The 25,232-nt window shown below is 51.7% G+C and overlaps 9 protein-coding genes across 9 annotated transcripts; 4 read left to right on the plus strand and 5 right to left on the minus strand.

Annotated features, from left to right (window-relative positions):
* Positions 1-1,337: 1,337 nt before the first annotated feature.
* Positions 1,338-2,651, plus strand: ASPBRDRAFT_53176 (uncharacterized protein; the record flags this gene model as incomplete). Its single annotated transcript, XM_067627018.1, has 3 exons — positions 1,338-1,547; positions 1,599-1,635; positions 1,693-2,651. The coding sequence occupies 3 exons, from the start codon at positions 1,338-1,340 to the stop codon at positions 2,649-2,651; spliced, it is 1,206 nt and encodes a 401-aa protein (XP_067482488.1).
* A 241-nt stretch (positions 2,652-2,892) lies between these two features.
* Positions 2,893-5,072, minus strand: ASPBRDRAFT_193893 (uncharacterized protein; the record flags this gene model as incomplete). The annotated part of the gene is made up of 2 exons (XM_067620684.1): positions 2,893-3,006; positions 3,066-5,072. 2 exons carry the CDS (start codon positions 5,070-5,072, stop codon positions 2,893-2,895), a joined length of 2,121 nt encoding a protein of 706 aa, XP_067482489.1.
* Positions 5,073-6,446: 1,374 nt separating this feature from the next.
* On the minus strand, positions 6,447-7,924 carry ASPBRDRAFT_173049 (flavin monoamine oxidase family protein; the record flags this gene model as incomplete). The annotated part of the gene is made up of 1 exon (XM_067619738.1): positions 6,447-7,924. The coding sequence occupies exon 1, from the start codon at positions 7,881-7,883 to the stop codon at positions 6,447-6,449; it is 1,437 nt and encodes a 478-aa protein (XP_067482490.1). The 5' UTR covers positions 7,884-7,924.
* A 253-nt stretch (positions 7,925-8,177) lies between these two features.
* ASPBRDRAFT_118547 (catalase/peroxidase) lies at positions 8,178-10,469 on the minus strand (the record flags this gene model as incomplete). The annotated part of the gene is made up of 1 exon (XM_067617181.1): positions 8,178-10,469. One exon carries the CDS (start codon positions 10,467-10,469, stop codon positions 8,178-8,180), a length of 2,292 nt encoding a protein of 763 aa, XP_067482491.1.
* Positions 10,470-12,002: 1,533 nt separating this feature from the next.
* On the plus strand, positions 12,003-14,442 carry ASPBRDRAFT_28195 (uncharacterized protein; the record flags this gene model as incomplete). The annotated part of the gene is made up of 5 exons (XM_067622484.1): positions 12,003-12,296; positions 12,355-12,580; positions 12,668-13,083; positions 13,137-13,301; positions 13,351-14,442. 5 exons carry the CDS (start codon positions 12,003-12,005, stop codon positions 14,440-14,442), a joined length of 2,193 nt encoding a protein of 730 aa, XP_067482492.1.
* Positions 14,443-14,876: 434 nt separating this feature from the next.
* On the plus strand, positions 14,877-16,700 carry ASPBRDRAFT_119781 (MDR family MFS transporter; the record flags this gene model as incomplete). Its single annotated transcript, XM_067617286.1, has 2 exons — positions 14,877-15,528; positions 15,577-16,700. 2 exons carry the CDS (start codon positions 14,877-14,879, stop codon positions 16,698-16,700), a joined length of 1,776 nt encoding a protein of 591 aa, XP_067482493.1.
* A 387-nt stretch (positions 16,701-17,087) lies between these two features.
* Positions 17,088-17,681, minus strand: ASPBRDRAFT_101888 (uncharacterized protein; the record flags this gene model as incomplete). The annotated part of the gene is made up of 1 exon (XM_067616570.1): positions 17,088-17,681. A coding segment is annotated over one exon (594 nt), but the record flags the coding sequence as incomplete, so codon positions are not given.
* Positions 17,682-20,575: 2,894 nt separating this feature from the next.
* Positions 20,576-22,717, minus strand: ASPBRDRAFT_173059 (SET domain-containing protein; the record flags this gene model as incomplete). The annotated part of the gene is made up of 7 exons (XM_067619739.1): positions 22,485-22,717; positions 22,362-22,433; positions 21,962-22,309; positions 21,869-21,913; positions 21,596-21,822; positions 20,983-21,544; positions 20,576-20,911 (listed from the first exon to the last, which is right to left on the minus strand). The coding sequence occupies exons 1-7, from the start codon at positions 22,695-22,697 to the stop codon at positions 20,576-20,578; spliced, it is 1,803 nt and encodes a 600-aa protein (XP_067482495.1). The 5' UTR covers positions 22,698-22,717.
* Positions 22,718-23,154: 437 nt separating this feature from the next.
* On the plus strand, positions 23,155-25,128 carry ASPBRDRAFT_53183 (anion exchange family protein; the record flags this gene model as incomplete). Its single annotated transcript, XM_067627020.1, has 6 exons — positions 23,155-23,360; positions 23,409-23,764; positions 23,812-23,987; positions 24,029-24,241; positions 24,306-24,449; positions 24,508-25,128. 6 exons carry the CDS (start codon positions 23,155-23,157, stop codon positions 25,126-25,128), a joined length of 1,716 nt encoding a protein of 571 aa, XP_067482496.1.
* Between the last annotated feature and the right edge of the window lie 104 nt (positions 25,129-25,232).

Consider the following 25,232-nt stretch of genomic DNA (forward strand, 5'->3'; position numbering starts at 1 on the left):
AGAGTTGAACTTGCTTTGTGTCTGCATGTAGTCGAGTAATATTAGAAGGAATCAACATGCTATATACTTCATCCGAACTGAAGAATGTCTTCACAATATAGAGGTATTACTGACAGCCACGCAGCTGTGATTGGCGGAAAACGAGCTGCAGAGGATAAATGCATGCCATTCAGATGGCACGCAGTTCCGGATGGCACGGTCGGGATGCTTCCGACGCCTGCAGGGCTAGTGCAGTCATCGTGCCTTTTATTCCGCGTCATTCACAGCTGGAAACCACAAACGGTGCAGCAAGACGGAGCTTTGTTTTTGATTGAGAAATGTCTCAGTATAAGAGGGCTTGGCTATGACTGTCCCACTGTCTCCACTGCCTGGTCAACCTGCAATATTACCACGACACGCCGAAATTCTAGACACTCCCATGTCTACTGATCAGTTAACAGTTTAAACTAACGCCCTTGCCGCGGTCGGACTGGACTCAGTCAAGGCTATAATTGGGAATTAACCCTATAGCATTCTGAGGGGACTCAGGGGACTAGTGGGGAGCTAATATAAGCCCCTCAAAATATGAACTTCTCCCTGCCGTGATATGACCTCATTCACAGTCAGACCTATATCATAATCAGTTGATAAAGCAAACATTGAGTCAACACTAGCAGTTACAATCATGCTGGTGGAGACATGGCCAAGTCCTTTCGGCCGAAACTAAGTGCGATCAAAGCTCAAAAGACTCAGAGCCGGTAAAGCGTTAAAGTTACCTGGACATTGGGATTTGATCAACGTCCAGGACCATATTCGACGAATAGAAGTAACGAACGAGTCCCCATAAGAAGCAAAAATAAGAATGAATCCCGAGGTGCCTGTTGGGCAATCGAAGGGAGAGTCGGCCCGTGCAATCAATCCGGGACTGAACTCACAAGCCGAATTGCCATGGTTGATACATCCACTGCCCTCACACCAAGCTACAGGCTAATCCAGTTGACAGGTGCCAGGACCACCGGGTTGTGTTCGTGCGGGCGTTTCAGCATGAAACGCCCCAGATCGACGGCCATTTTAGGGTTGCCGCCCCACTGCGGACTGTCCCATTTTTGGGCTTCCAGGTCTCATTCGTTTCATCGAGTCGTGGGCGTCATGGTTATATTGAGTCGGCGATTCTGCTCGTGTCATTTGCTGCTGATGCCATATATGGAAACGGATTGGGGATTAGCTAGTTTGGCTGTTGAGTTATAATTGCATTCAAAGAGCTTAAATAATGCTGGCTACAAGTATGTAAAGGATGCGGTCCCTGGTTGCTACCCGTAGAGTCTGACTGCACTATCACCTGTCAGTTATACTTCATCATGCCAGGGGGCCTCCATCCGCCGCTCTCGGTCATGGAATCATGGCCTGCGCGCAACACCATCAACCCAGAGTCCCATGGTCCCGCGTCCATTGTGCTCCCCGTGATCTTCGGATCTATTGCCGTCACCGCAGTGATACTCCGACTCTGGGCTCGCTGCGTGATACAGCACCAGGGGAAGCTCGATGATATCTTCATCGCACTAGCACTGGTAGATACCCCCTACCACAAGCCACCTAGTCCTCTAACATACCTCTTCCAGATCCCAGCCCTCGGCCTCAACATCTCTTTCCCTTTAGGTACTTCCCCCCTAATCCACCCACATCCTCCTAACTAACCACCCAATTAATCAATAGGAGCCTACCTCTACGGCGAAAACCACCACGTATGGGACACCACCCTCCCTCAACTCCTACAATCACGCAAACTCGCCATCGCCCAAGAACTGTTCTACATCCTCTCCTCGTGCTTCACCAAGATCTCCGTCCTACTGTTCTACCGGCGCATGGGCCACCGCACCACCATCTCCCCTCGGTTTCTGAACCTAATCTACCTCAGCATCGCCAGCGTCGCAGCCTACACTCTGGCATTCTTCATCGTCATCTGGGTCGCCTGTCGGCCTTTTTCCGCCTACTGGATGGAAGTTGACCCTGTATACAACACCACACATGAATATAAATGTTACAACGAACCCGTGCATCTCATCTGCGCGACGTTTATCAGTCTCCTGCAGGATATAATCGCCACGACATTACCCGCGGTGTTTTGCTGGGGACTGCAGATGAGACTACGGCAGAAGGTGTTGTTGAATGGGGTGGTGTTTGGGTTGGGGTATCTGGCTGCGGTGGTGGCGGGGGTGAGGGTGTGGTTTATTTATCGCATGTTTTATGGGAGTTTTGATGTGAGTTGGGAGGTCTGGTATTGTTGGGTGTTGGCGATGGTGGAGGTGGATGTTGCGGTTGTGTGTTCGTGTTTGCCCGGGGTGAATGTTTTTGTGAGGAGTGTGGCGTGTAGTAGGAATAGTAGTGGGAATGGGGGGAGTAGTGGAGGTTGGAGTGTTGGGAGGAGTCGCAGTTGGAGTTGGAATTGGATGAAGGATGGGGGGGTTGGGGTTCATGTTAGTGCGGTTGGGAGGGGGACTAGGAGGAGAGGGGATACTGATACTGTTGATGGGGATGGAAGGGAGGTTATGGGTGAGGAGAATGCACGGGGATCGAATGATACGGAGAGGGATCTCTTGGATAGGCAGCCGGGTAGTGTGGTGGAATTGAAGGTGTATAGGGAGGTGTCGAAGGTGTCGGAGGCTGAGGTATAAGTTGTTCTATAGTGCTGGCACAGATAGATTTGGTTAAGCCTACATATATGCTCATTATTGGTTCTAGTTGAGATCATGATTCTGGGGATAATGTTATCATTAAAAGGAGTCTCGGTATAGAATTGATGTTACCTCTGGGAGTTGATATTGTGATCGTGCAGTCATTATAATAGTCAGAAAGAATTTCATCTGATCTATAGTAGCACAGACAAACTGTTTAACTTCATCAGAAGCATCCTCTTCACCAGCAAGAGACAAAAGTGTCTTTGACGGTATACATTTGCAGATCATGTACAGCAAGAGCATACTCCTCACGCCCCTCGAACCTGAACACTTCAAAACCCAGATCCAAATTCTGCGCATGGCAGATGGGTTGCTTAGTAGGAGATAACTTGCCGAGACCACTGCTGTAACATTGATTTTATAAGCCATGGCTGTCTGCCAGAATTTGTGGACAACATTTTCCAGACATTCGTCATAGCTGGGAGCTGTCAAACACTCTTTGTAGGAGATTATGTGTGATACTAGCGGCATGGCCCTTGAAACAAATGACTTGGCGAGGTAGTCAAAGGGGAAGGTAAAGAATAATGGCGAGAGTGCGAGCAGTCGAAGAATCCGAGAGCCTCGGTCGCACAGATAATCAAACCAACTTTCATAAACTCTCTCCAAGAGAGTATCACGCTGCACGGCTCGATGCAGCAGACCCGTCCAGAATCTCAAGTTATGTATCTCTAAATGCTTCTCCTTTCTGGCAAGGGGTTCGGGTATGATGTCCACCATGTAAAGGCCGCTTCGAGACATGGTGAGTGTCGTTATTTCGGCGGAGAATGGGACCGACGGATCCGTAACTGATCCTTGTTGACGTAACGAGCGCCGTAAATCCGTCACTGTTGGGCTGTTCTCGGAAGGAGGAAGAAATAGATAAGGTGTGACAGTATCCTCCCAATTGGCTTTGGAACTCCAGGAGGGCTTCTCCTCTATATGAACAGCCAATATGAATGATAGTCGACTGTCGGCCGTATCAAAGAATTGTACAAAAACGTCTCTAACCCCAGGGTCAAAGGCTAGACGTGACTTGGTGAATATGACCATGGAGTCAGGCCGCAGGCTTGGATCCCAAGGAAGTATTCTCAAAATCCGGAGATTGGGCGGAAGGCTCCTTAGAACGACTGAGTAACGTGGCCAGTCCAAGATTGCGAGGGTGAGTTGCTCATCGGGAAAGAGATACAGCTGAGCCCGCGGCCATCTATACCAGGCGGTATGATCGGCCACAAAGTTGCCTTGCTTGCATCGGCAGTATATATCGTGTATTTTCAGCATCGGCAGGGCTATTAACCTAGTCGGGTCTGTCTTCGTTTGACACTGAAGGAGAGCAAAGCAGCCATCTTGCAATTGCAGAACTGGCAGTTCCATCCTTAGGCCCTTATTGGTCATTGAGAAAGGAGGAGTCGGATTCTTGACGTCGCATGGAACTATGTCGCCACAACCTCGAAACGCTGTTGGGGACTCCGCAAAGATCCTTGCAGTCTCTGCAATGTAGGTTTCCCTTGCTCCGGTGAATTCTGAATGGGTCGAAGGGTCTTTCATGAAGGACACTATGTCCTGGAGCGGCAACTGGGATATAGACCAGGATTTGATATGACTCAAGTCATGTTCAGGCACTCTGAAGCTCCACGCAAACAGGGATTGATCATCCGAGTATTTGATAATTTCTTCTTGTAGCCTCCGAAAGGCATCCGACCCTTCTCCATATAGGAGGGGCATGTTGACTTGGAATATACCGAGCAAGGAATATGCTGTGTCCTCTATTCGACTCGTTTCACGGTTCGATGCCCAGCTCATTCTCTCAGCGATGCTTGTTGACATCAGATCGAATTTAAGACCGTCACTATATAGCCTCACTTTTAGGAAGGAGTGACTAATGCCGGTGATGTCACTTATAAGCTCAGCAACAGTCTCCCTTTCAAAGAGGAAGGACCAATCCTGAGCCAGAAATACCAGTTCCGATGGCGCAATAAGCTCCTGGAGAGTCCATCCTCGAGTGAACCATCGACTCCGCGCAAAGGCAGCTTCATCAAGTCCTTGATCGGTGATTGGGGGTACATCTGCTAAGTGGGCGTAGCAAATCTCAGACTGCGCGTACCATGTCATCATCGAGTTGATGGCTTCCGATAGCTCAGCACTGCTGGTTTTATCAATGCAACAAGTATCGACCCACACATAGTTGAGGCCGTCCTGTAGAGCCCTCTCACAGGATTGCTGGATTTTGGCATAACCTTCCTTCTCGGTCACGGTTGATGCTTGCATGTCTTGAAAAGAGACCTCATCGTTCCCCCAAGTATGAGACAGGATAGCGTATGGAGGGATGTCATGGCTCATGAAGTCCTCCAACTCGCGGGTGTTGGCATTCAGCAGGCGCATTGTTTTTGGACAGGGCGTTCTACTCGCGTAGCTTGGCGGTGGGGTAGTATTTTATACGTCGATCAGCAGAATCATGTCTGCGCATTGGTCTGGATGGAGAGGGAAAAGGGAGATAATGAACCCCTCAAGAGACACGACTGGTCAACTTGCAGCCCAGCTGCCGGGCTGATATATGGTGGAGGCTGTGCTTTTGTTTGTGGTGGGTCTGACGGGCATTCTTCTGCTATGATTTGACATGGAGCCGCTGGGGCTGTCAACATGGCCAGCTGGCGCCCCCATCAAACAGATAGCCCGAGCAATGAGAATGAAGCAGAGCCTTGCGAGGTCCAGTCAGCATAGGGGTGAATTTTCGGGTTCCTGCAATTGTACGGAGTGGTTTCCCAAATATACTGTTAGGGGCCGCGGTTACGGCTAGCTCGCATGGTAACGATATATGATCATACTAGATAGGGTTCATAGTTTGGATGACATTGATTGCACTGAATCGGTCACACTGTTAGTAGTACGGAGGCATCGTAGTACAAAGTATTAAGACATGCCTTTGCTTTTCTCCTGGATTATCTCCAAGATTTGAAAGGTATAGTACTCGACTTGCATGGAAGCAGACAAGCATTTGTTATTAGTATCTCGGATTCATAGAAGAGCAATAGAGGAAATAATGCTTTGAATATATACAAAAGAAACTTTCGTCCCTCAGAAAACAGAAGACCATCGAGATGTAATACATAAAATACTTCATTATTGCATATCTGCTCCAATTCCAATACTAGTAATGGCCTCCATTTGATATGGAACACGCATGAGTCAATACCCTACCCCCCAAGCATAATCTAGACCAGCTTTGCACCCCGTCTCCACAACCCCAGCCGTATGTTGACGCTAGAGGATGAGAGCGATAGTTTCGGAAAGGTATATACTCCCTATGCAATTATGCTAAACTTGATAGTTTCGTTAAATTAAACCAAGTGCTGGGATGTAGAGTAGAATTTATCTCTATTAGATAGACTAGTATTGTTGGATGAGTTTGGGAATATCTGGGCACAGTGATCACTTTGTAATCCAGACGGGATCGTGGTAGTAAATATATACTACTCTTCCAGCTGGTTGATAGTTTTTCATACTTCTGCCTTTTCGCTGCCTCATTACTATTATCCCGAGGTTGGCCACTAGATATTGGACACTGACTATAATATAGCTTAAGACAAAGCCTATAATATCGCCGGAAGAACCACCATCTGACTGTATCATGAAACTACTTATAAAGTCATCAGAGCTGGACAACCACTGTTCATCGTAAGTAAGACTATATAAGCGACTATCTTCCTATACTTGATGATGTTCTGATACTCTTGACAAATAAAGTAATACAACCAGTCAACGCAACGATCTCAACACCTCCGCCGCCACGCCTTCCCCGGACCGAACAGCTCCATCCATATACCCCATCCAGTAGAACGACGCCTCCGTGCCAGCAAAGTAAATCCCACCCACCGACTCCCTCAGGTACGCACCATAATCAGTGAGCACACTCGGAGGGGCATACGCAACCGGTCCACCACGGGAGTATTCCTCCCAGTCCCAGCGTTGAACAATCACGCGGTCGGGGTGAGCAGCCTGTGGACCAAACATACTAACGAAGCTGTCAGTGACTGCCGCTTCCATCTCTGTCTGGTTCATCTTGTCTACCCGTCTCATTTCGTCTCCGACAATGAACCCCATGATGGCTCCAAAGGATGCATCAACCGGGGTATTGTCGTAGGTGATCCGGATACTACCAGTATCAGCTAGTGCTTGCGCATTCAACCCCAGTTCACGCCACCACGGGGTAGGATAAATGGCGATAGCCTTGCCGATGGATCCCATGCCCATGCGCTGGGTGAGTTGGTCTCTTCCAGGAGGGAGGGGTGGATCGTATGAGATGCGTGCGGCCATGGGAGGGGACATTGCGACGATGACACGCTTTGCCATGATTTGAGTCTCATTCGAGATGATCATGTACCCTCCATTGCTCTGTTGAATCCTGTGAACAGGGTTGCTGAGGTATATATTCTCCACCCCCAATCTCTCTGCCAACCTCAACGCTATCAACTGTGTTCCACCAACGATACGACTCTCCTGTGCACCTCCAACAACACCAATCAGCCGATCCAGCGTCCCCAATGTAGTCTCATTCCCACTGGCAGCAATATAAGTGAGCATATAAAGCAGCGACGGCTCATTCGTCTCGGTAGACAAGATCCCAGTAACAGCCGTATTGAGGAGGAACTTCGCATCAGCGAACGTCAGCTGCGAAGCGAAGTAGGTCTCTAGAGTCATGCTATCCCACATTGAAGCATTGGGATGGTCCCATGGCGCCTGTACATCGATCTCAGCAGCAAGAGCATTGAGTCGCTGCTGCAGAGTCATTGCCTCGATTAGAGCATCAATGCTCAGGGGAGGCAGACCGCCATTGCCCAAGTCACATGGATAATTGGTTACTGTGCCATTTCTGAGTACGGTGCAGTTTCCGGTGTTATAGGTTGGGTAAGTAGTCAATCCGAGCTCAGCAGCAAGCGCTAGGACTCGGTCCTGTGTTGGACCGACGAACTCGGCACCGACTTCCTCGATGATATTCCCTGGGAGTTCGACGTTTAGAATGCGGCCTCCGACACGATCGCGCGCTTCTAATATGGCGAAGCTGAGACCGGCCGCGGCGATGTCTTTGGCTGCAGAGAGACCGGATAGGCCTGCGCCGATGATGGCGACGTCTACTTTGGTGATGGGGGAGGCTGTCGCGAGGACGAGCCAGAGGGGAAGGATTTGAAGAATCATTTTTGCTAAAGTTAGGATTGTCTGTTAGGACAGGAAGTCAGAGTATGTCTCTAATATCACCCGGCAGATGGACTATATACCCGGGATGGCTTGTGACTGCCCGGTTGGAAACCCGCCGGTGACAAAGTATCCTCCGTATGTGCAACATGCACAGGACAAGTCACTCCGTTACTTCGGATCTATACTCGACCAGAGAAGACTATCAAGGTGGTAACAACAGTAGCAAGATTAATCAATCCATTCATTAACTATTTCATTACTTCCTAGCTATCAATTTGAACAAATGCAGCACTATCACAGCTTGGAACGCGCAACATTACCCGAGCTCTTCAGGTCAAACCGGTCGAGATTCATGACCTTATCCCAAGCCGAAACAAAGTCCTTGACAAACTTTTCCTGTCCATCCGAGCTTCCATAAACCTCCGCCAGGGCGCGCAGCTCGGCATGCGATCCAAACACCAGGTCCGCCCGAGTGGCCGTCCACTTGGGCTGACCCGTCTTCCGATCCGTACCCTCGTACAGATCGCGACCACCATCCTTGGCCTTCCAGGCCGTGTTCATGTCGAGGACGTTGGTGAAGAAGTCATTCGTCAAGCGACCCGGAGACGAGGTGAACACACCATGCTTGGAGCCATCGTAGTTGGTGTTCAGGACGCGCAGACCACCCACCAAGACGGTCATCTCGGGCGCAGTCAGCGTCAACAGGTGGGCCTTGTCCACGAGGTAGTGTTCGGCACGCACCCGGGACGAGGACTTTCCGTAGTTGCGGAATCCATCGGCCACCGGTTCAAGGTGCGAGAAAGATTCCACTTCGGTCTGTTCTTGACTGGCGTCCATTCGTCCGGGCGTGAATGGCACAGTGATGGACTGACCGGCCTCGTGGGCGGCCTTTTCGACGGCGGCGCAACCCGCCAGGACGATGAGATCGGCCAGGGAGATCTTCTTTCCGGTGGATGCCACCCGGTCGTTGAACTCCTTCTGGATCTTTTCGAGGGCAGACAGGGTCTCCTCCAGCCAGGGCTGGTTGTTGACCTCCCACTGGCGCTGGGGAGTCAGGCGAATGCGGGCACCGTTGGCACCGCCGCGCTTGTCGGTGCCCCGGAAGGTGGACGCGGAGGCCCAGGCAGTGGACACGAACTTGGACTTGTCCACTCCAGAGTCGAGGATGGTGCGCTTGAGAGCGGCGATGTCGTTGGCATCCACCAGAGTGTGGTTGACTGCTGGGATGGGGTCCTGCCAGATGAGGTCCTCAGTGGGTGCCTCGGGCCCGATGTAGCGGGTTCGGGGGCCCATGTCGCGGTGGAGCAGCTTGAACCACGCGCGAGAGAACGCATCGGCGAACTGGTCGGGGTGCTCCAGGAAGCGCCGAGCGATCTTCTCGTACGTGGGATCGAAGCGGAGCGACAGATCGGTGGTCAGCATCTTAGGCAGGTGCTTCTTGGACGGGTCGTAAGCGTCGGGGATGATGGCCTCGGTGTTCTTGGCCTGCCACTGGTGCGCGCCGCCAGGACTCTTGGTGAGTTCCCAGTCGAAGCGGAACAAGTATTCGAGGAATGCATGGCTCCACTTGGTGGGAGTCTTGGTCCAGGTCACTTCGATACCGCTGGTGATGGCGTGTGGTCCTTTGCCGGACTCGTACCGGTTGGACCAGCCCAACCCTTGATTCTCCAGACCAGCAGCAGCGGGTTCGACGTCGACATTATCCGATGGTGCAGCACCATGGGTCTTGCCGAAACTGTGGCCACCAGCGATCAGCGCGACCGTCTCCTCGTCGTTCATTCCCATGCGACCGAAGGTGGTGCGGATATCGCGGGCTGCAGCGACCGGGTCGGGGTTGCCATCGGGACCCTCAGGGTTCACGTAGATCAAGCCCATGTGCGACGCAGCGAGTGGCTTCTCCAAGTCACGCGTGTGGATGTTGCGATGGGGTGGTTCATCCCCAGAGAGGGCACCATGCTTGGTGACGCCTGGGAAGCCATCGGAGTAACGCACGTCGTTACCCATCCAGGTCGACTCTCCACCCCAGTAGACCGACTCGTCGGCCTCCCATGTGTCTGCCCGACCACCAGAGAATCCAAATGTCTTGAAGCCCATCGACTCCAGGGCCACGTTCCCGGCCAGCAGCATCAGGTCCGCCCAGGAAATCTTGGCGCCGTACTTCTGCTTGATGGGCCACAGCAAGCGACGAGCCTTGTCCAGACTGGCATTATCCGGCCAGCTGTTGAGAGGAGCAAACCGTTGTTGACCCTGACCACCACCGCCACGGCCATCGAAGACCCGGTAGGTACCGGCACTGTGCCAGGCCATGCGGATGAACAAGCCGCCATAGTGACCGAAATCTGCCGGCCACCAGTCCTGCGAGTCGGTCATCAACGCATGAAGGTCTTTTTTGAGGGCATAGTAGTCGAGGCTGTTGAACGCAGCGGTGTAGTCAAAGTCGCGCTCGAAGGGGTTGGATGCCGGAGCGTGCTGGCGCAGGATGCTCAGGTTCAACTGATCCGGCCACCAGTCGGTGTTACGAGTGCCGCCCCCAGCCACGTTGGCATTCGACCTGCTTTGGCTAAAAGGACACTTAGCCTCGGCCATGGTTGGATGTGGATGTGGATGTGATGTGGATATGCGGAGATGTAAATGAGATCTATGGCAGATGCCTGATAGATGAGAGATACTCAAACCACGATGATGATGATTATACCACGATAGACTTTCCCGCTCGATACCTGCCCATCCCTGGGATGCAACCTTATATAGGCTTTTCTCCTCTCTGCAACTTTCCCCTCATCACCCCCTCTTTGGCTGGCCCGAAATGGCCCGGTCACACGCTCCTCGTCGCACCCAAACGGCGGCAGCACAAATTCGCCGGATTACTCACCCCCGCAGGATCTGCAAATCCGGGGAGCTGCTTGGTCATCGGGTGCTGAGTCAAGGGATCGCAGCCAGACCGATTGGAGAATGGGCAGCCGGTCTGGGTGGTGCCAGAGATGCAGCAGTGCCAGTGACTAACGAGTGGCAAGTGCGGGGAGAGAGCCAGCCAGCATTGAGCAAGTGAGTCTGCTCTGCAATCAACCGAGGGAGATTGGTGCCGTGGTGAAGGCCCGTGCGAGGAGATGCCTCTAGCCGTCTGTATTGCTGCACAACTTGGGTTCCTTCATTAATTACTAGCATTCATTAGTATATTCATTAGTAGATCCATTAGTTAATGATTCATCCATTCATTATTCATCTGCTGCTCCAGACCGATCACGTGAGCGGATGGTGACCTGAGCAGCCCTTCATCTTGCATCAGCAATTATTCTCCCATCGATGACGCACCAAGTTCACGACGCGGGATACAGACAGATTAATAACTGGCTGAGTCCAGAGCTCAGAAACCTCGTTCGCAACATGTAGATAAAGTGTCTGGGAAGATGGTCGGGCAGTGGAACCGGCGGAACGATCCAGATTCTGGGGATTACCAAGCAGCCGCACCAATCGGGCCACCAGCCCTAACCTTTTTGAAACCAAGTCGGTGGAGATGATGATGTCCATCGCCGGGCCTCTTACCAAGCAGCGCGTGTCCAGAACCGCTTGCTGAAGTAAGAAGTCACCAACTCCGAACCAACCTTCGGCCTTGGCAGGTCTGCAAGCCACCCGCTCAGCGCACTTCCGTAATTCGGCTGCAGCGGGCATCGCGCTAATTCTCCCGAAGCGGTATGACGTGAAGTGATCGGTAGCCTATAGAAGGGCCATGTGCGAACTCAGTGGGAATGTACTTTGGATTAGCTTCATGCACAAGGTACCTGTTCTTGTCACCGAACCCCCGTTTGATACTGATGGTGGTGATCCTGAGGACATGTGTATCGAGCTCGTCTCATCACATCGAGTGATCAACATTGCATGACCCTAGTGGAGCCCTTCGTCTCCCCAACAGGAGGGTCCGGATTACCAAGTCCCGACACCAGTTTGGCTGTAATTGCGACTCAAATTCTGGATTTCGTAGCTTAACTAAGACGCGTGGTCTGTCAATCGGCCTCGCCAGGGGATGCCGATATAAGGACCCAGGGGACTCCCCTCCCCTGGTGACCACTCGTCGAAAGATCCCAGCACTCTGAATTCTCCCTGGTTTTCATCTAGTCCGCCATGCGTCATTTCTGGCTCTTGCCAGCGGTTGCTGGTCTCGCGGGGGCTCAATGCCCCTACCTGTCGGGTGAAATGAGTTTCACCCAGGAGCAGGACAATGCCGGCGATACTATTGAGGTCACGGAACAGCCCATTGACAACACTCTGTATGTCAATGACACCGGTAGTTACATGACCACCGACTTTGGTACCCCGATCTCCGATCAGACCAGTCTCAAGGCCGGTCCCCGTGGACCGACCCTGCTGGAGGACTTTATCTTCCGTCAGAAGCTCCAGCGGTTTGACCATGAGCGTGTAAGTATCGTGTCGGTCACAGAGTAGAATAAGTCACTGACGAAAGGGGATTGGTTAGGTCCCCGAGCGCGTCGTCCACGCCCGTGGTGCCGGTGCATACGGTACTTTCAAGTCCTACGCCGACTGGTCCAATGTCACGGCGGCCGATTTCCTGAGTGCCAATGACAAGGAGACCCCGATGTTCTGTCGCTTCTCGACGGTGGTCGGTTTCCGTGGCAGTGTGGATACGGCGCGTGATGTGCACGGTCATGCTTGTCGGTTCTACACTGACGAGGGTAACTACGGTATGTTGACAGCAATAATCTTGATATAAAATCTTGATATATACTAGCACAGCAATAATCTGGAGAATACTAACAATATCTTCCTAGACATCGTCGGTATCAACTTCGCCCCCTTCTTCATCCAGGACGCCATCCAGTTCCCCGATCTCGTCCACGCCATCAAGCCCATGCCCAACAATGAGATCCCCCAGGCCGCGACTGCACACACTTCTGCGTGGGACTTCTTCAGCCAGCAGAGCACTGCCCTGCACAGTGCCCTGTGGTTGATGTCTGGAAACGGTATTCCTCGTTCGTTCCGCCACATGAACGGCTACGGAGTCCACAGCTTCCGCTTTGTCGCGGCCAATGGCACGTCCAAGGTGGTTCGCTACCGCTGGAAGTCGCAACAGGGTGTGGCCAGTCTGGTGTGGGATGAAGCCCAGGCCGCGGCGGGCAAGAACAGCGACTACCACCGCCAGGATCTGTACAATGCGATCGCCAACGGTCACTACCCGAAATACGAGGTCAGTCAGCCTCCGTAGTTCAATCATAGTTTCATTCGCTGACAATCCTCTAGCTTCAAGCCCAGATCATGGACGAGGCTGACATGCTCCGCTTTGGCTTCGACCTGCTGGATCCCACCAAGCTGGTCCCTGAGGAGGTGGTCCCTTACACTCCTCTGGGAATGATGGAGCTCAACGCCAATCCCACCAACTACTTTGCGGAGGTTGAACAGGCCGGTGTATGCTCTCCTCCTTTTGATATGTTTGTATCAATACTAACGATCGCAGTTCCAACCCGGTCACGTCGTGCCTGGTATCGACTTCACCGATGACCCTCTGCTGCAAGGCCGTCTCTTCTCCTACCTGGACACCCAGTTGACCCGTCACGGCGGCCCCAACTTCGAGCAGATCCCCGTCAACCGCCCTCGCAAGCCCGTCCACAACAACAACCGGGATGGCTTTGGGCAGCAGCAGATCCCCACCAACAACTGGGCCTACACCCCCAACACCATGAGCAACGGCTACCCCATGCAGGCCAACCAGACCCAGGGCCACGGCTTCTTCACCGCGCCCTACCGCTACGCTTCGGGCCACCTCGTCCGCCAGACCAGCCCAACCTTCAACGACCACTGGTCCCAGCCCGCCATGTTCTGGAACTCGCTGATCCCCGCCGAGCAGCAGATGGTGGTCAACGCCATTGTCTTTGAGAATTCCAAGGTCAACAGTCCCCACGTTCGCCAGAACGTTGTCACCCAGCTGAACAAGGTCAACAACAACCTCGCCGTCCGGGTCGCCCGTGGTCTGGGTCTGGACGAGCCCTCTCCTGACTCTACCTACTACACCTCCAACAAGACCTCTAACGTCGGTACCTTTGGCAAGCCCCTCCTCAGCATCGAAGGTCTGCAGGTTGGATTCCTCGCCTCCAACTCTCACCCTGAGTCCATCAAGCAGGGCCAGGCCATGGCTGCTCAGTTCTCCGCCGCCGGCGTCGACCTGAACATTGTCACCGAGGCGTACGCTGATGGAGTCAACACTACCTACGCCCTGTCTGACGCCATCGACTTTGATGCTCTTATCATCGCGGACGGTGTCCAGAGCCTCTTTGCCTCTCCTGCCCACGCTAACCAGATGAACTCTACCGCCACATCTACTCTCTACCCCCCTGCCAGACCCTACCAGATCTTGGTCGATTCTTTCCGGTACGGTAAGCCTGTGGCTGCCGTCGGCAGTGGCAGTGCTGCTCTCAAGAACGCGGGTATTGATTCCTCCCGCTCTGGTGTGTACACTGGCTCGAGTGACTCCACCGAGACGATCGCCAAGGAGGTCTTGAAGGGGCTGTACACTTTCCGCTTTGTGGACCGGTTTGCGCTGGATGAGTAGGTATCAGCTGTACTTATGTTCATCGTTTGTGTGATACGTCGACCGATAGACTTCTTTGAAATAGATAGAGTATACTAGAGTGTACAGATCTCTAGTGATGTGTTGTACTGAGCAACGCACATTATGAATATATATATTCTTTTCTTTGTGAAACACACTTACCTGTATCCAACCACATGAGCTTTAAATTAATAGACAACTGTATCTTGACTAGTTTCTCACCGTCAAACGAAGAACGAGTAAATATTATTCCCCAGTGGAATCTTTCACTAAGGTTGCTTGACACTATACCTGCATCTATAGACTTCCATAATCTTTAGGATAATCAAAGGATTCTAATCCTTGCACCAACACGTGATTCACTACTTCTATTTAACACACTTCTTTACATCTTAATCTAGAACAGCTTAACTCCCTGATCATCATTGCATGCCATGGCATCCACAACACAAACCCAAGAGATCGAAATCGCCCCTGTATCCGCAACCACCAACACCACCAATGCCCCCGATATCTCAACTAATCGGCCATCCACAGTCAACAATGACCAGCCAACCAATCCCCTCTCAACACCAACACCCAATCAAACCAAAACAACCATAACATGCACAATAGCTTCCCTCTGCCTCTCCGTCCTCCTCTCCGCCCTCGACCTCACCATCATCACCACCGCCATCCCCTCCATCGTCAGCACCTTCCACTCCGCCTCAGGCTACACCTGGATCGGCGGCGCATACACCCTCGCCTACGCCGCCGCAACCCCCATCTGGGGCACCATCGCCGACATCTGGGGCCGGAAGCTAGTCATCCTGATCGCCATGGGCATATTCCTAGCCGGTAGTCTGCTATGCGCGCTCGCACCTACCATGGATGTCCTCCTCGCTGGCAGGGTATTCCAGGGGCTCGGTGGTTCCGGCATGGGGATCATGGTGAACGTCATCATCAGCGACTTGTTCTCCCTCCGAGACAGGGGGTTATACCTCGCTGTTACTTCGTTAGTCTGGGCTGTGGGAAGTGCAGTGGGGCCTGTTCTGGGAGGCGTCTTTGCAACGAAACTCACCTGGCGGTGGTGTTTTTGGATAAATCGTACAACACCCACCACTATACCCCAGACAATATACTAATTAATAGTAGTCCCCATCGGCGCCCTCTCCTTCACCGTCCTCCTCCTCTACCTACACGTCCCCAACCCACGCACCCCCCTCACAACCGGCCTCCAAGCCATCGACTGGCCCGGCATCCTCCTCATCCTCAGCTCCGCAGTCATGATCCTCCTGGCCCTCGACCTCGGCGACGCAGTCTACCCCTGGTCCTCCGCGACGATCATCTGCCTAATCATCTTCGGCATCCTCACCATGAGTCTCTTCGCAGTCAACGAATACAAACTCGCCCGGAACCCCCTCATCCCCTTCCACTTATTCTCCTCGCCTACCAAGGCAGCGCCCTACATCGTCTTCGCATGCAACAACTACGTCTTCATCGGCCTCGCCTACTACCTCCCATTATACGCCCAGTCCGTCCTCGCCGCATCCGCCCTCTCATCAGGATTATACCTCCTCCCGTTAATCGTATCCAGCGCATTATCCGCCGCCGCCGCAGGGATCTACATGCAACAAACCGGCAGATACATACCAGTGATGTACATCGCGCAGATCCTCCTCATGCTAGGCACAGGATTACTGATTAACCTCCACTTCGAAACCTCCCTCACTCGTCTAATCATCTTCCAGATCCTAGCTGGTATCGGTGTGGGAATGAACATCGATGCACCGATCCTAGCTGCCCAGGCAGCTACGACTGTCAGAGACACTGCTGCAGTTACAGCGACGATGGGATTCGTTCGTTCGCTTGCCACTGCCATAGCTGTCGTTGTGGGAGGGGTGGTGTTTCAGAATGAGATGAGCGCTGCTAATGCAGCCCTGGCTGATCGGCTCGGTGGTGATGAGGAACTAGCCGGGGAGTTTAATGGGGATCTGGCGGCGTCGAATGTGGAGCGGATTGGTGGTTTGGAACGGAGTGAGCAGGTTGCTGTTAGAGAGACGTATTTTGGGGCGCTGAGGATGGTCTGGGTGATGTATGTGGCTTTTGCCGGGTTGGCGTCGGTGGGGACGCTGTTTGTGAGGAAGATTGATTTGAGGAGGGAGAGTGAGGGTGTCGTGTTGGGGGTGGAGAGGGGAAATAGGAGGGATGGGAGGGAGGTTGAGATGGATAATCGTATATGTGATGGCCGGGAACCTTCTGGACGGATTGCCTCTTAACAAAGAGTAGGATTTGATTATTGAGAGGTGCTAAAAGTCCCAAGGGAGATTATTTGACAGCACCTGTCTCTATCATCTGCTATAGATTTTGTGTGCCATCTTGTTCCCTATCCTCTGTTATTGCATTCTATGGCAAGGCTACCTATTATAACCCCATGAATACCGCTCATATGATGATTGTGCATCACCCGGGTCAAAGGTATCAGACCTAGCCGAGCGGTCCTGCTGAACTCCTGGATCCCTCGTCCGGGAATAGTGCTCCCGTGTGAGCTTTACATATTCCTCATATGTCATTGTCATATTGATGACCGTTTTGAAATGCACCCCATTCAACACCACGACCGAATCGAATTCTGCTAAGGAGAGATCCCCCTGGGTCTCATGCTTGGCCAGTAAAAGTGCCGTCTGGCAGAGGTTTACAATATCCCTTCCATTATAGGTCGCCCGGCCCGACTCCATGATACCCTGCATGCAGTGGAGGATATCATCCGTATCAATCTTAATGTGAGATTTGTCCTTATGGGCTCGTTCCTCGATGGAGTTTAAGCAATTTTTCAACATGCGATGTGCCATAGCCCATGCGAATCCAGGGTAGTATAGCTTGATCTGAACACGAGATAAGAAGGCCTCGTCGAGCATCCCCACTTGATTAGTCGTCAGGAAAAGCAAGCCATTATGTGTTTCCGTGAGCTGCATGAACAACGTAATCCTGATGTTCTGGGACATGTCGTCCTTGCGCGGTGAAAATAGGGAGTTGACATCGTCTAATAGAATGATGCAGTCCCATCTGTCCGATAGCCGGAAGGCTTCTTCAAGACTCTTGACCAGGTCATGGACGGATTCTCCCAGACTGGCGTGGGTCAAACGTAGCAAGGGCCGCATGACAGTCTCTGCTAGGCACTCGACGGAGAAGGTCTTCCCACAGCCAGGAGCTCCATGTAATAAGACAGTTGTTCCCGTCGCCAGTGGTCTTCCAATGTCATTCGTGAAGTCGCTGTCGGAGGCTTCCTGCCCCTTTACGAGACCCCTTAGAATCTGCCTCGTCCCATCATCAATCATAAGATTGTTGAAGCTCCGAGACTCATCCGCCACCACTTCGTGGATTTTATCCACCTCGACCACCGTCCACCGCAATTCCGGGAGAAGATAGACATCAATCGCTGGTGGACAAGTCATTAAGATCTGAGGTCTCAATTCGGAGGCGGGAGTAGGCCGGAATTGCTCAGCAAACTCGTGAGCGGGCAGTTCCAAGGGCCGGACTTGCTGATCGACGACAATTCGGACGGGAGCGTGTCCCTGATTGTTGAACTGTTTGTAGTTGACTGAGCTTCCCAGTTCCCAGTACTTACGGCCTCGCCGGATTAGCTCTTTGCGAACACTTCCTTCGTTAGGCAAGAAGCCAGCCGGAACGAACTTTAGACTGGTGATTGCTCGTTTACCGCTGAATGGATGGATGGTCAGGTCATGGTATTTTCTTGCAAAGTACTTCCCGTTGTGATCGACAGACCAGGCGCGTATTTTGAGCGGTGCGAAACTTCCAAATGGCTCTGGATTCATGCCACTGAGCTCTACTACAGTGAACGCTCGCCAATGATCACCTTCCTTTTCGTATATGATCGACCCGGAAGGATAGAGAAAGGGAGTCTCTGGAAAGCTGACGACCTTGCACCTTCTCTCCTGAATCTCAACGAGTTGGTGAGAAATCAATGGAGCTTGGTCCTCTATCACGATTGTCGAAAGTCTCCGATGAGCGCCTCTGTGTGGCGGACGCTGGTCAACGAGAGCGTGGTATTCATCAGGAAGAGGTTGAGCAAGAGATGCTGTGAGCAGCACCTTTACCAACTTGGTCTTATCCTTCACAAGGTTGTCGAGGTACGTGATGACTGCTCCTTCCTCATCCGGTTCTCCCTCTTCCAGGTTGTCAAAGCTGTCAATGATGATGAAGGTGCAATCTGGCTTGACATCGTCCAAGCACTCTAGGAGTAAACCCCAGAAAGCCTGAGTGTTTAGCGCCTTCTCCTGCGTGAAAATATCCTTCCTCTTCCTGAGTAAATCAGGATTTCGCTCAATAACCTGGTAAAGCAGCGCCTGAACGAGCGTACTCGGTTTTCTAGCCATGCCAATATCTCCGCAGAAGTGACGAAGGACGAGGGTGGACTCGTAGCTGCCCTCACCCATTACCAGCAACGGTATGGCAAAGCTAGCATTAAAGACTGACCGCTGTAAAACATTGTTTCCTTCAACCCATAGGATTTGCGAAACATCCGTCTCAATCCACGAAAGAACCTTTTCCGACCGTAACAAATTGCGCTGCGTCGATCGGTGAGAGCGCATCTCGGATGTCTCCTCGATCGCATGTTTGTGACGGAGCGTTTCTTCGTGGTAAGTCTTCAGCTGGGCAAAAAGCCCCCCAAGCTGGTCAAGAAGATTGGTTTGGGAATCTGTACTGTCGCTTATAGATACTGAGGTTGTGCCCTTTGAGCGTCTTGGATCATCTTGTTTCTGGTCAGCATGTTCTCTAACCAGCGATGCCGTCTCACGAATATCCTTTTCCTTTGTGAATTGGACCGAGATCGCATGTAACTGTGAGAGGACATTCTCCAACATCACATTATTGGCGTCAACCTTCCGATGTTGATTCTTGATCAGCGCCAAAGTCTCCTGGCCAACTCCCAAGTTGGCGTGTACCGCTAACAGGCCGTGAAGTTGGGCAATGCGCTCGATAACAACGAAGGTCTGTCCGATATCATCGACTAGTTTCTGGAAGCGATCCCACGGTTTCAAGACGGCTTTTAGGTATGTTTTTACACGGCTCTGTGTGTAGTACTTGACCGCTTTGGACAGGAACTTGGTGAAGCTCTGATAAGCCCGCGCGAGATGGTCGACTAACCGCTTTGTCGGGATGTATGCAGTAAGGTGATCGATGAGCTCAAAGCTGGTTGAAATCTGGTCCAGATACTGCGTCATCTTCTCCTTGAGCTCAATTGATCTGCACCGTGAGGATGATCTTGATCGCCCCAAATGCTACCGAGACATAACCAGGCGCCTGATCGATCATGGGGTCGAGCATCTGGGAGTATTGATATGCTATCTCGGACGTTGAAGACCATGCGTGTTTGATTTTCGTTTTCAACGATGCATCTTTCGAGTCCGGATTGGCTTGATTCCTTGCGGCTCTGGCCTCCTGAACCATCTCGAGCAGCTGCTGTCGACTTTGCTCGAGCTCATCTCTCTCCTGGTCATTAGCGTGTACGAGAAACTCTTTTACTCGGTTCTGTAACTTGGTGCGCGATGCTTGAACAGGTTGCTGGCCTAATATCATCTCCGACCACTCCTCTGCGCTCCATTTTTGGGCAAGCGGGGTATCTGGGTGTTGGGAGGCGAGTGTGTTTGGCCGATGATGCTGACCAGAAGCTGTGCTGCTCATGTCGGGCATGTCCTCGATTGCGGCAGGCTCTTCTGTGCATACTGCCTCTAGAATAAAGGCATCAGACATTGTCTGTCGAATAGCCTAGGGTAGACCAGTATGGGAAGGCAACCTCAGAAGAACCCGGTCTAGCCGGAATGATGGCTATATACAAACCCTCTGGTGGGGATGTGACGTGGCAGAACAGGATGGGCGATGACCCGCATACGCCTGAAACGAAAATAAGCAATATGGATTGCTTTAGTATTGGCTGATTGGAGGCTGACTGCAGCACACCCTAGTAGCGTCAAGGGGGATGATAGCGGCGGAGCAAGCCAACATTCTGGTCGAATCAACATCCGTATCAGGTAGAAATCCGATTCTAAGTCAATGAATGAAACCATTCCTCTGGCTGCATTAGTATATGCACAAATATAACCAACCAGGACTATATATTAGAGAGTAACAATCATCCCCTATCAGCAAACCGACAACACGACTCCCCACAAAGACACTTCTTACTCAACTGCCGCCAATAAGTATCCGAATAATCGACAGTGATTTCGCTTCCTGCCATAATCCCCCGCGATACCACGATTATGCGCTCCATGCCCCGCCAGTAGAACCGTTGGAACTGACTGTTTGGGCGACACGAGTGATTGATGAATCGAGTGAAATTGCCCATGTTCCCCTGATATATCTGGTAGGTTCGACCCCGCGAGCCACCTAACATCACGTCAACGCCTTCTATGCCGTTTGTGATGAGGCCGGTGAATTCGCCTATGACGGTGCCGCGGTCGAAGTTCTGTTCAATGTTAGTCACTTGAAGTTTGTTTATGTGATGGCGGGCATATAGGCATAGGTGGGATTACTCACACAACGTGCAATAACACCATTATTCTTCCCAGTCGACGTGCGGAAGACCTGCACCGGCACCGGATGACGAACACCACCGAACCACGCCGGGAAGCACAAGCATTGATTCTTCTCAATCTCATCTGACTGCCGTGCTTTGCATACGAGACACACATCAGGATCTAGCTCCGGGACCCGACGCGGATCCTGTGTCCCAAAGACAGCCGTATCTAGCACACACTCGTCAACGAAGTGATATTGAAACCCCCGAGGAAGGTCAAGATGCTCGTATGTCAAAGCCAGAGGAAGAGCAGTCCCCTCCGACACCGTCACCCACTCATGTGGATGGCCATGATAGGCTCCCGACGTATCCTGTCTAATAACCTGCAGGAGATCCCGCCACCCGGGGTGAAGAGTATCAGCCGCGACCTCGAAGCTGGATCGAAGATGTCGAAGACGGGAGAACAATCCTTCTCCGAATTCTGTGCGATACTTGCAGAATCGGTAGATGCCGGTACTGGCGAAGACGAGACAGGCCCAGCCGCCGGTGTCTTTGATTTCTTTGTAGCCGCGCCAGATTGCCCTATCCCCTGTTAGTAATGCAGCCCTTCAAGGGGAGTGGCGAGAGCAGTACATTCGATTACGAAGGTCTTTTTCCTTCCAGTTCAGAACTACGCAGGCCTCTTTAAGAACCATCATTCGTGCATCTGTTGCTGAGAGATGCGGTTTCTCGAGCCGAACGACGGCAACACGCGCCTCGAAGCATTCGACCCAGTATGCTTGGACGATCATTTCCAGAGCCCGCGAGGATTGGCTTGGGTTGTAGTATTTGAGACATAGGGTGTTTATCTCTCGGAATACCTGTCCTTGTTAGTTAAGATTCTGTGGATGTCTACGGATTGCTTACCTCGAGACTAACGCCCGTGCGGATATCCGTATTCGGTTGTATGATCTGTTCTATTAGTCTCTGCTGCATAGTTTTCATTGTGGAAAGCCATACCGAAGGTAGCCGACTCAGCTTTACAGGCGAATGCAATTGTCGCCATATTCCTGCTATGAGCTTATCGGCCGAGGTCGGTTCCAGTACCGGCATTAGGTACTCCTGTCGTGGGTTCTTGCGTTGTGGGAATCGGGTGTCGCTGTGGACTTGTCGTATAGAAGGCCTGTTTCCACGGGGATTGGTAGGGGGCTCCGAGTCTAAGCTCTCGCGGTCATCATTGATTGATGCATTCTGTGGAATAGTAGCCACTTTCGCGGGCCGAAGTGTGCTTGTGGTCTTGCGCCGCTTGTGGGGATGGTTATGAGGGTCATAAGTGTCGGGGCTATTCGTGGTGACTTCTGTATGACTCTATATAATGTGTTATTTCCTTCATTGTATTTTCAGGCTCTATTGAACCTACACTAGAGTCAGGCGTAGAAACCGGAGTGGGTGGCAATGGCACTACCTGCCCACTTCGAAGATCGATATATCCCTACTCAATGTCAGACGGCATCTTAATTGTACGTGAAATCAATATACGTACCAATACTAGGCCACTTTCTCCCTTGGACGTCGTCTGATCAGTAACTACTGATGCTTCAATTCGAAGATGGAGCTGTGGGTAGTCATTTCCCTCCTCACTCGTACCCTTCTGCCTGCGGACAGCCTGTACGGCAGACGTAAGCTGTGCTGGGAAACTTGGGTTTTGGAGGATGCTCGCTAATTGTAAGACCAGCGGTAATGCTGTACAATCCATTATACTTCAACAATCTTGCTGAAAATAATAATAGCATACTATTATCAAGAGGGTTCACTCGGCTATCGGCTGCCCTTTGGATGCCAAGAAAGGCAGATTCTGCCCGGGCAGAATGCTGACTAATTTTCTTGTGCATCTCAGCCTGTCATCCAAGTTGTTCTTATAGCAAGATAGGCAGGAGCTAAATAGTTGATATAGAATAGATAGGGTCGAGAGTAGATTTAGATCTGGACCTTGCTTTCTTCAGGGCTGCGAATAGTATGTGGTGGAGACAGATCCAGAGGGAGTTGTTCACCCAATATGAAAACCTGCCATTTCTACCTTACAGAATCGGCTAGGTCGGTTGGGAAGTGTAGAAGCGAAAGGGATAGGTCTACAGGCCCTGATCAGTATTACTATAAATAAGAAAATCACTTCTCTTCCATCGTCTCCTACACATGACTCGTATCAAACCACCATGTCCGACACTAAGTATCTTAGTGGGCAGAGTCCCCATACTTATTCTTATGACAACCGGACAGGATGGAGACGCTTCCGTGTACTGAACCCATGCAGAGGCATGTATCACGATGTCCGTCGTCGACTACCCTACTACTGGAGTGATATCCAAGATGCGCTCACTTATCGAACCATCGCCAGTACAATTCGCATATACTTCATCAAGTAGGTCCCTGCAAAGCCCTCCAGTATTATATTTACTCACCATGCCAGTATTCTCCCCGCAATCGCCTACACATTGGACATGTATCGCCGAACCGGAGAGTTCTACGGTATCAACGAAGCACTGTTTTCCTCAGCTCTCGCGGCTATGGTCTTCAGCATCTTGGGCGCACAACCACTGACTATTGTTGGTATCACCGGACTGATATCATTGTTCAACTATACCATATATGATATCGTCGTCATCTACGAGCCGGCTATATATGCTAACTTCATGTGCTGGACGGCTATCTGGGCGGCCATCTTTCATTGGATTGTGGCTGTGTGCAATCTCTGCGACTATATGCGATATGTGACGGACTTTTCCTCCGAGTCGTTTGGTGCATATGTTGGAATTATTTATTGCAGTAAGTTGATACAGTCTACCATGCAGGACTTGTGCTAAGTTGTGCAGTCAAGGGTGTTGAAGAACTCGTCAACGAGTTCTCTGTCTGCGGTCCAACAGCAGGCTTCATGAGCTGCATGATTGCTATACTGTATTTCTTCACAATTTACGGCCTCGAGCTCGTAGGCTCCAGCACAATCTGTCGACCATGGCTACGTGGACTACTTGCCGATTATGCTTATGTGGTATGACTTCCCTCTTTTGACTCCTGAAAACCTTTGCTGAGTGTCCACATATCGGAACCGTCTTCTGGGTAGGCTTCGCACATATCCCCGGAAACCTCAAGGAGACCGGTATCTCGTTCGTGCCCATCACCCGGGCATTTTACCCTACACAGCCGCGTGGCTGGCTGATTCACTTCTGGGAGTTGGAAACGAAATGGGTCTTTGCAGCCCTACCTTTTGGATTCTTGGTTATGCTGCTCTTCTATTATGACCATGTCAGTAATTCCCCAATTAGCATTAATATTACATTCCCCTACTTAATATACTAACATCAAACAGAACGTCAGCAGCCTCGGTGCTCAAGGCCGACAATACCCTCTGAGAAAGCCAGCCGGATTCCACTGGGACTTTTTCCTTCTAGGCTGCACCACCTTCATCGCCGGCATCACCGGCATCCCAATGCCCAACGGCCTCGTCCCACAGGTACAACCCACCCCCTTTACAAGCACACAAACTCATACCAACCTCTAAATGAATTTAGGCCCCCGTCCACACCACCTCCCTAACCATCACCGAAACAACCCTCCACATCATCCCCACCACCAACCCCTCCGACCCCGAAGGCACCGAAGGCACCACCGAACTACGCCACCCAATAACCACTCGCACAGCGGTAGTAGAGCAACGCATCTCACACTTCCTAATGGGCCTCGCCATAATCGGCACCATGACCGGACCCCTCCTAATAGTCCTCCACACCATGCCCTCCGCAGTATTCGCCGGCGTCTTCTTCATCGTCGGCTGGGGATCCATTAAGTCGAACGGTATCCTGCACAAGATGATCTTCCTGCTCCGTGAGGATCGATTCATCCCGCGGGATGAGAAATTACTCTCCGTTCCGAGGCGGAAGATTGTGCTTTATGTGCTGTGTCAGGTTGTCGGGGTTGCCGCGTGCGTGGCGATCTCGCAGACTATTGCGGCGATTGGGTTCCCGATTTTGATTATTGGGTTGATTCCGTTTAGAGTGTGGGTTTTACCGAGGTGGTTTGGAGTGCAGGAGTTGGCGGTGTTGGATGGGTTGACGGCGGATGGGGAGCCGGTTTTGTGTAGTTTGGGGGGTTCGCCGAGGTTTCCTGGGGAGGGGGAGAAGGGTGGGGAGTGAAGGGGGTATGTCTTTCTACAGGGGTTGTGATGATAAGTAGGATAGGAAGATGTAGAGCGAATATTAGGCGCAGAGGCTCCCAACTTTTCGTACCGCTGAGACCT

This window comes from Aspergillus brasiliensis (assembly GCF_001889945.1).
Source record: "Aspergillus brasiliensis CBS 101740 unplaced genomic scaffold ASPBRscaffold_3, whole genome shotgun sequence".
Taxonomy (NCBI): domain Eukaryota; kingdom Fungi; phylum Ascomycota; class Eurotiomycetes; order Eurotiales; family Aspergillaceae; genus Aspergillus; species Aspergillus brasiliensis.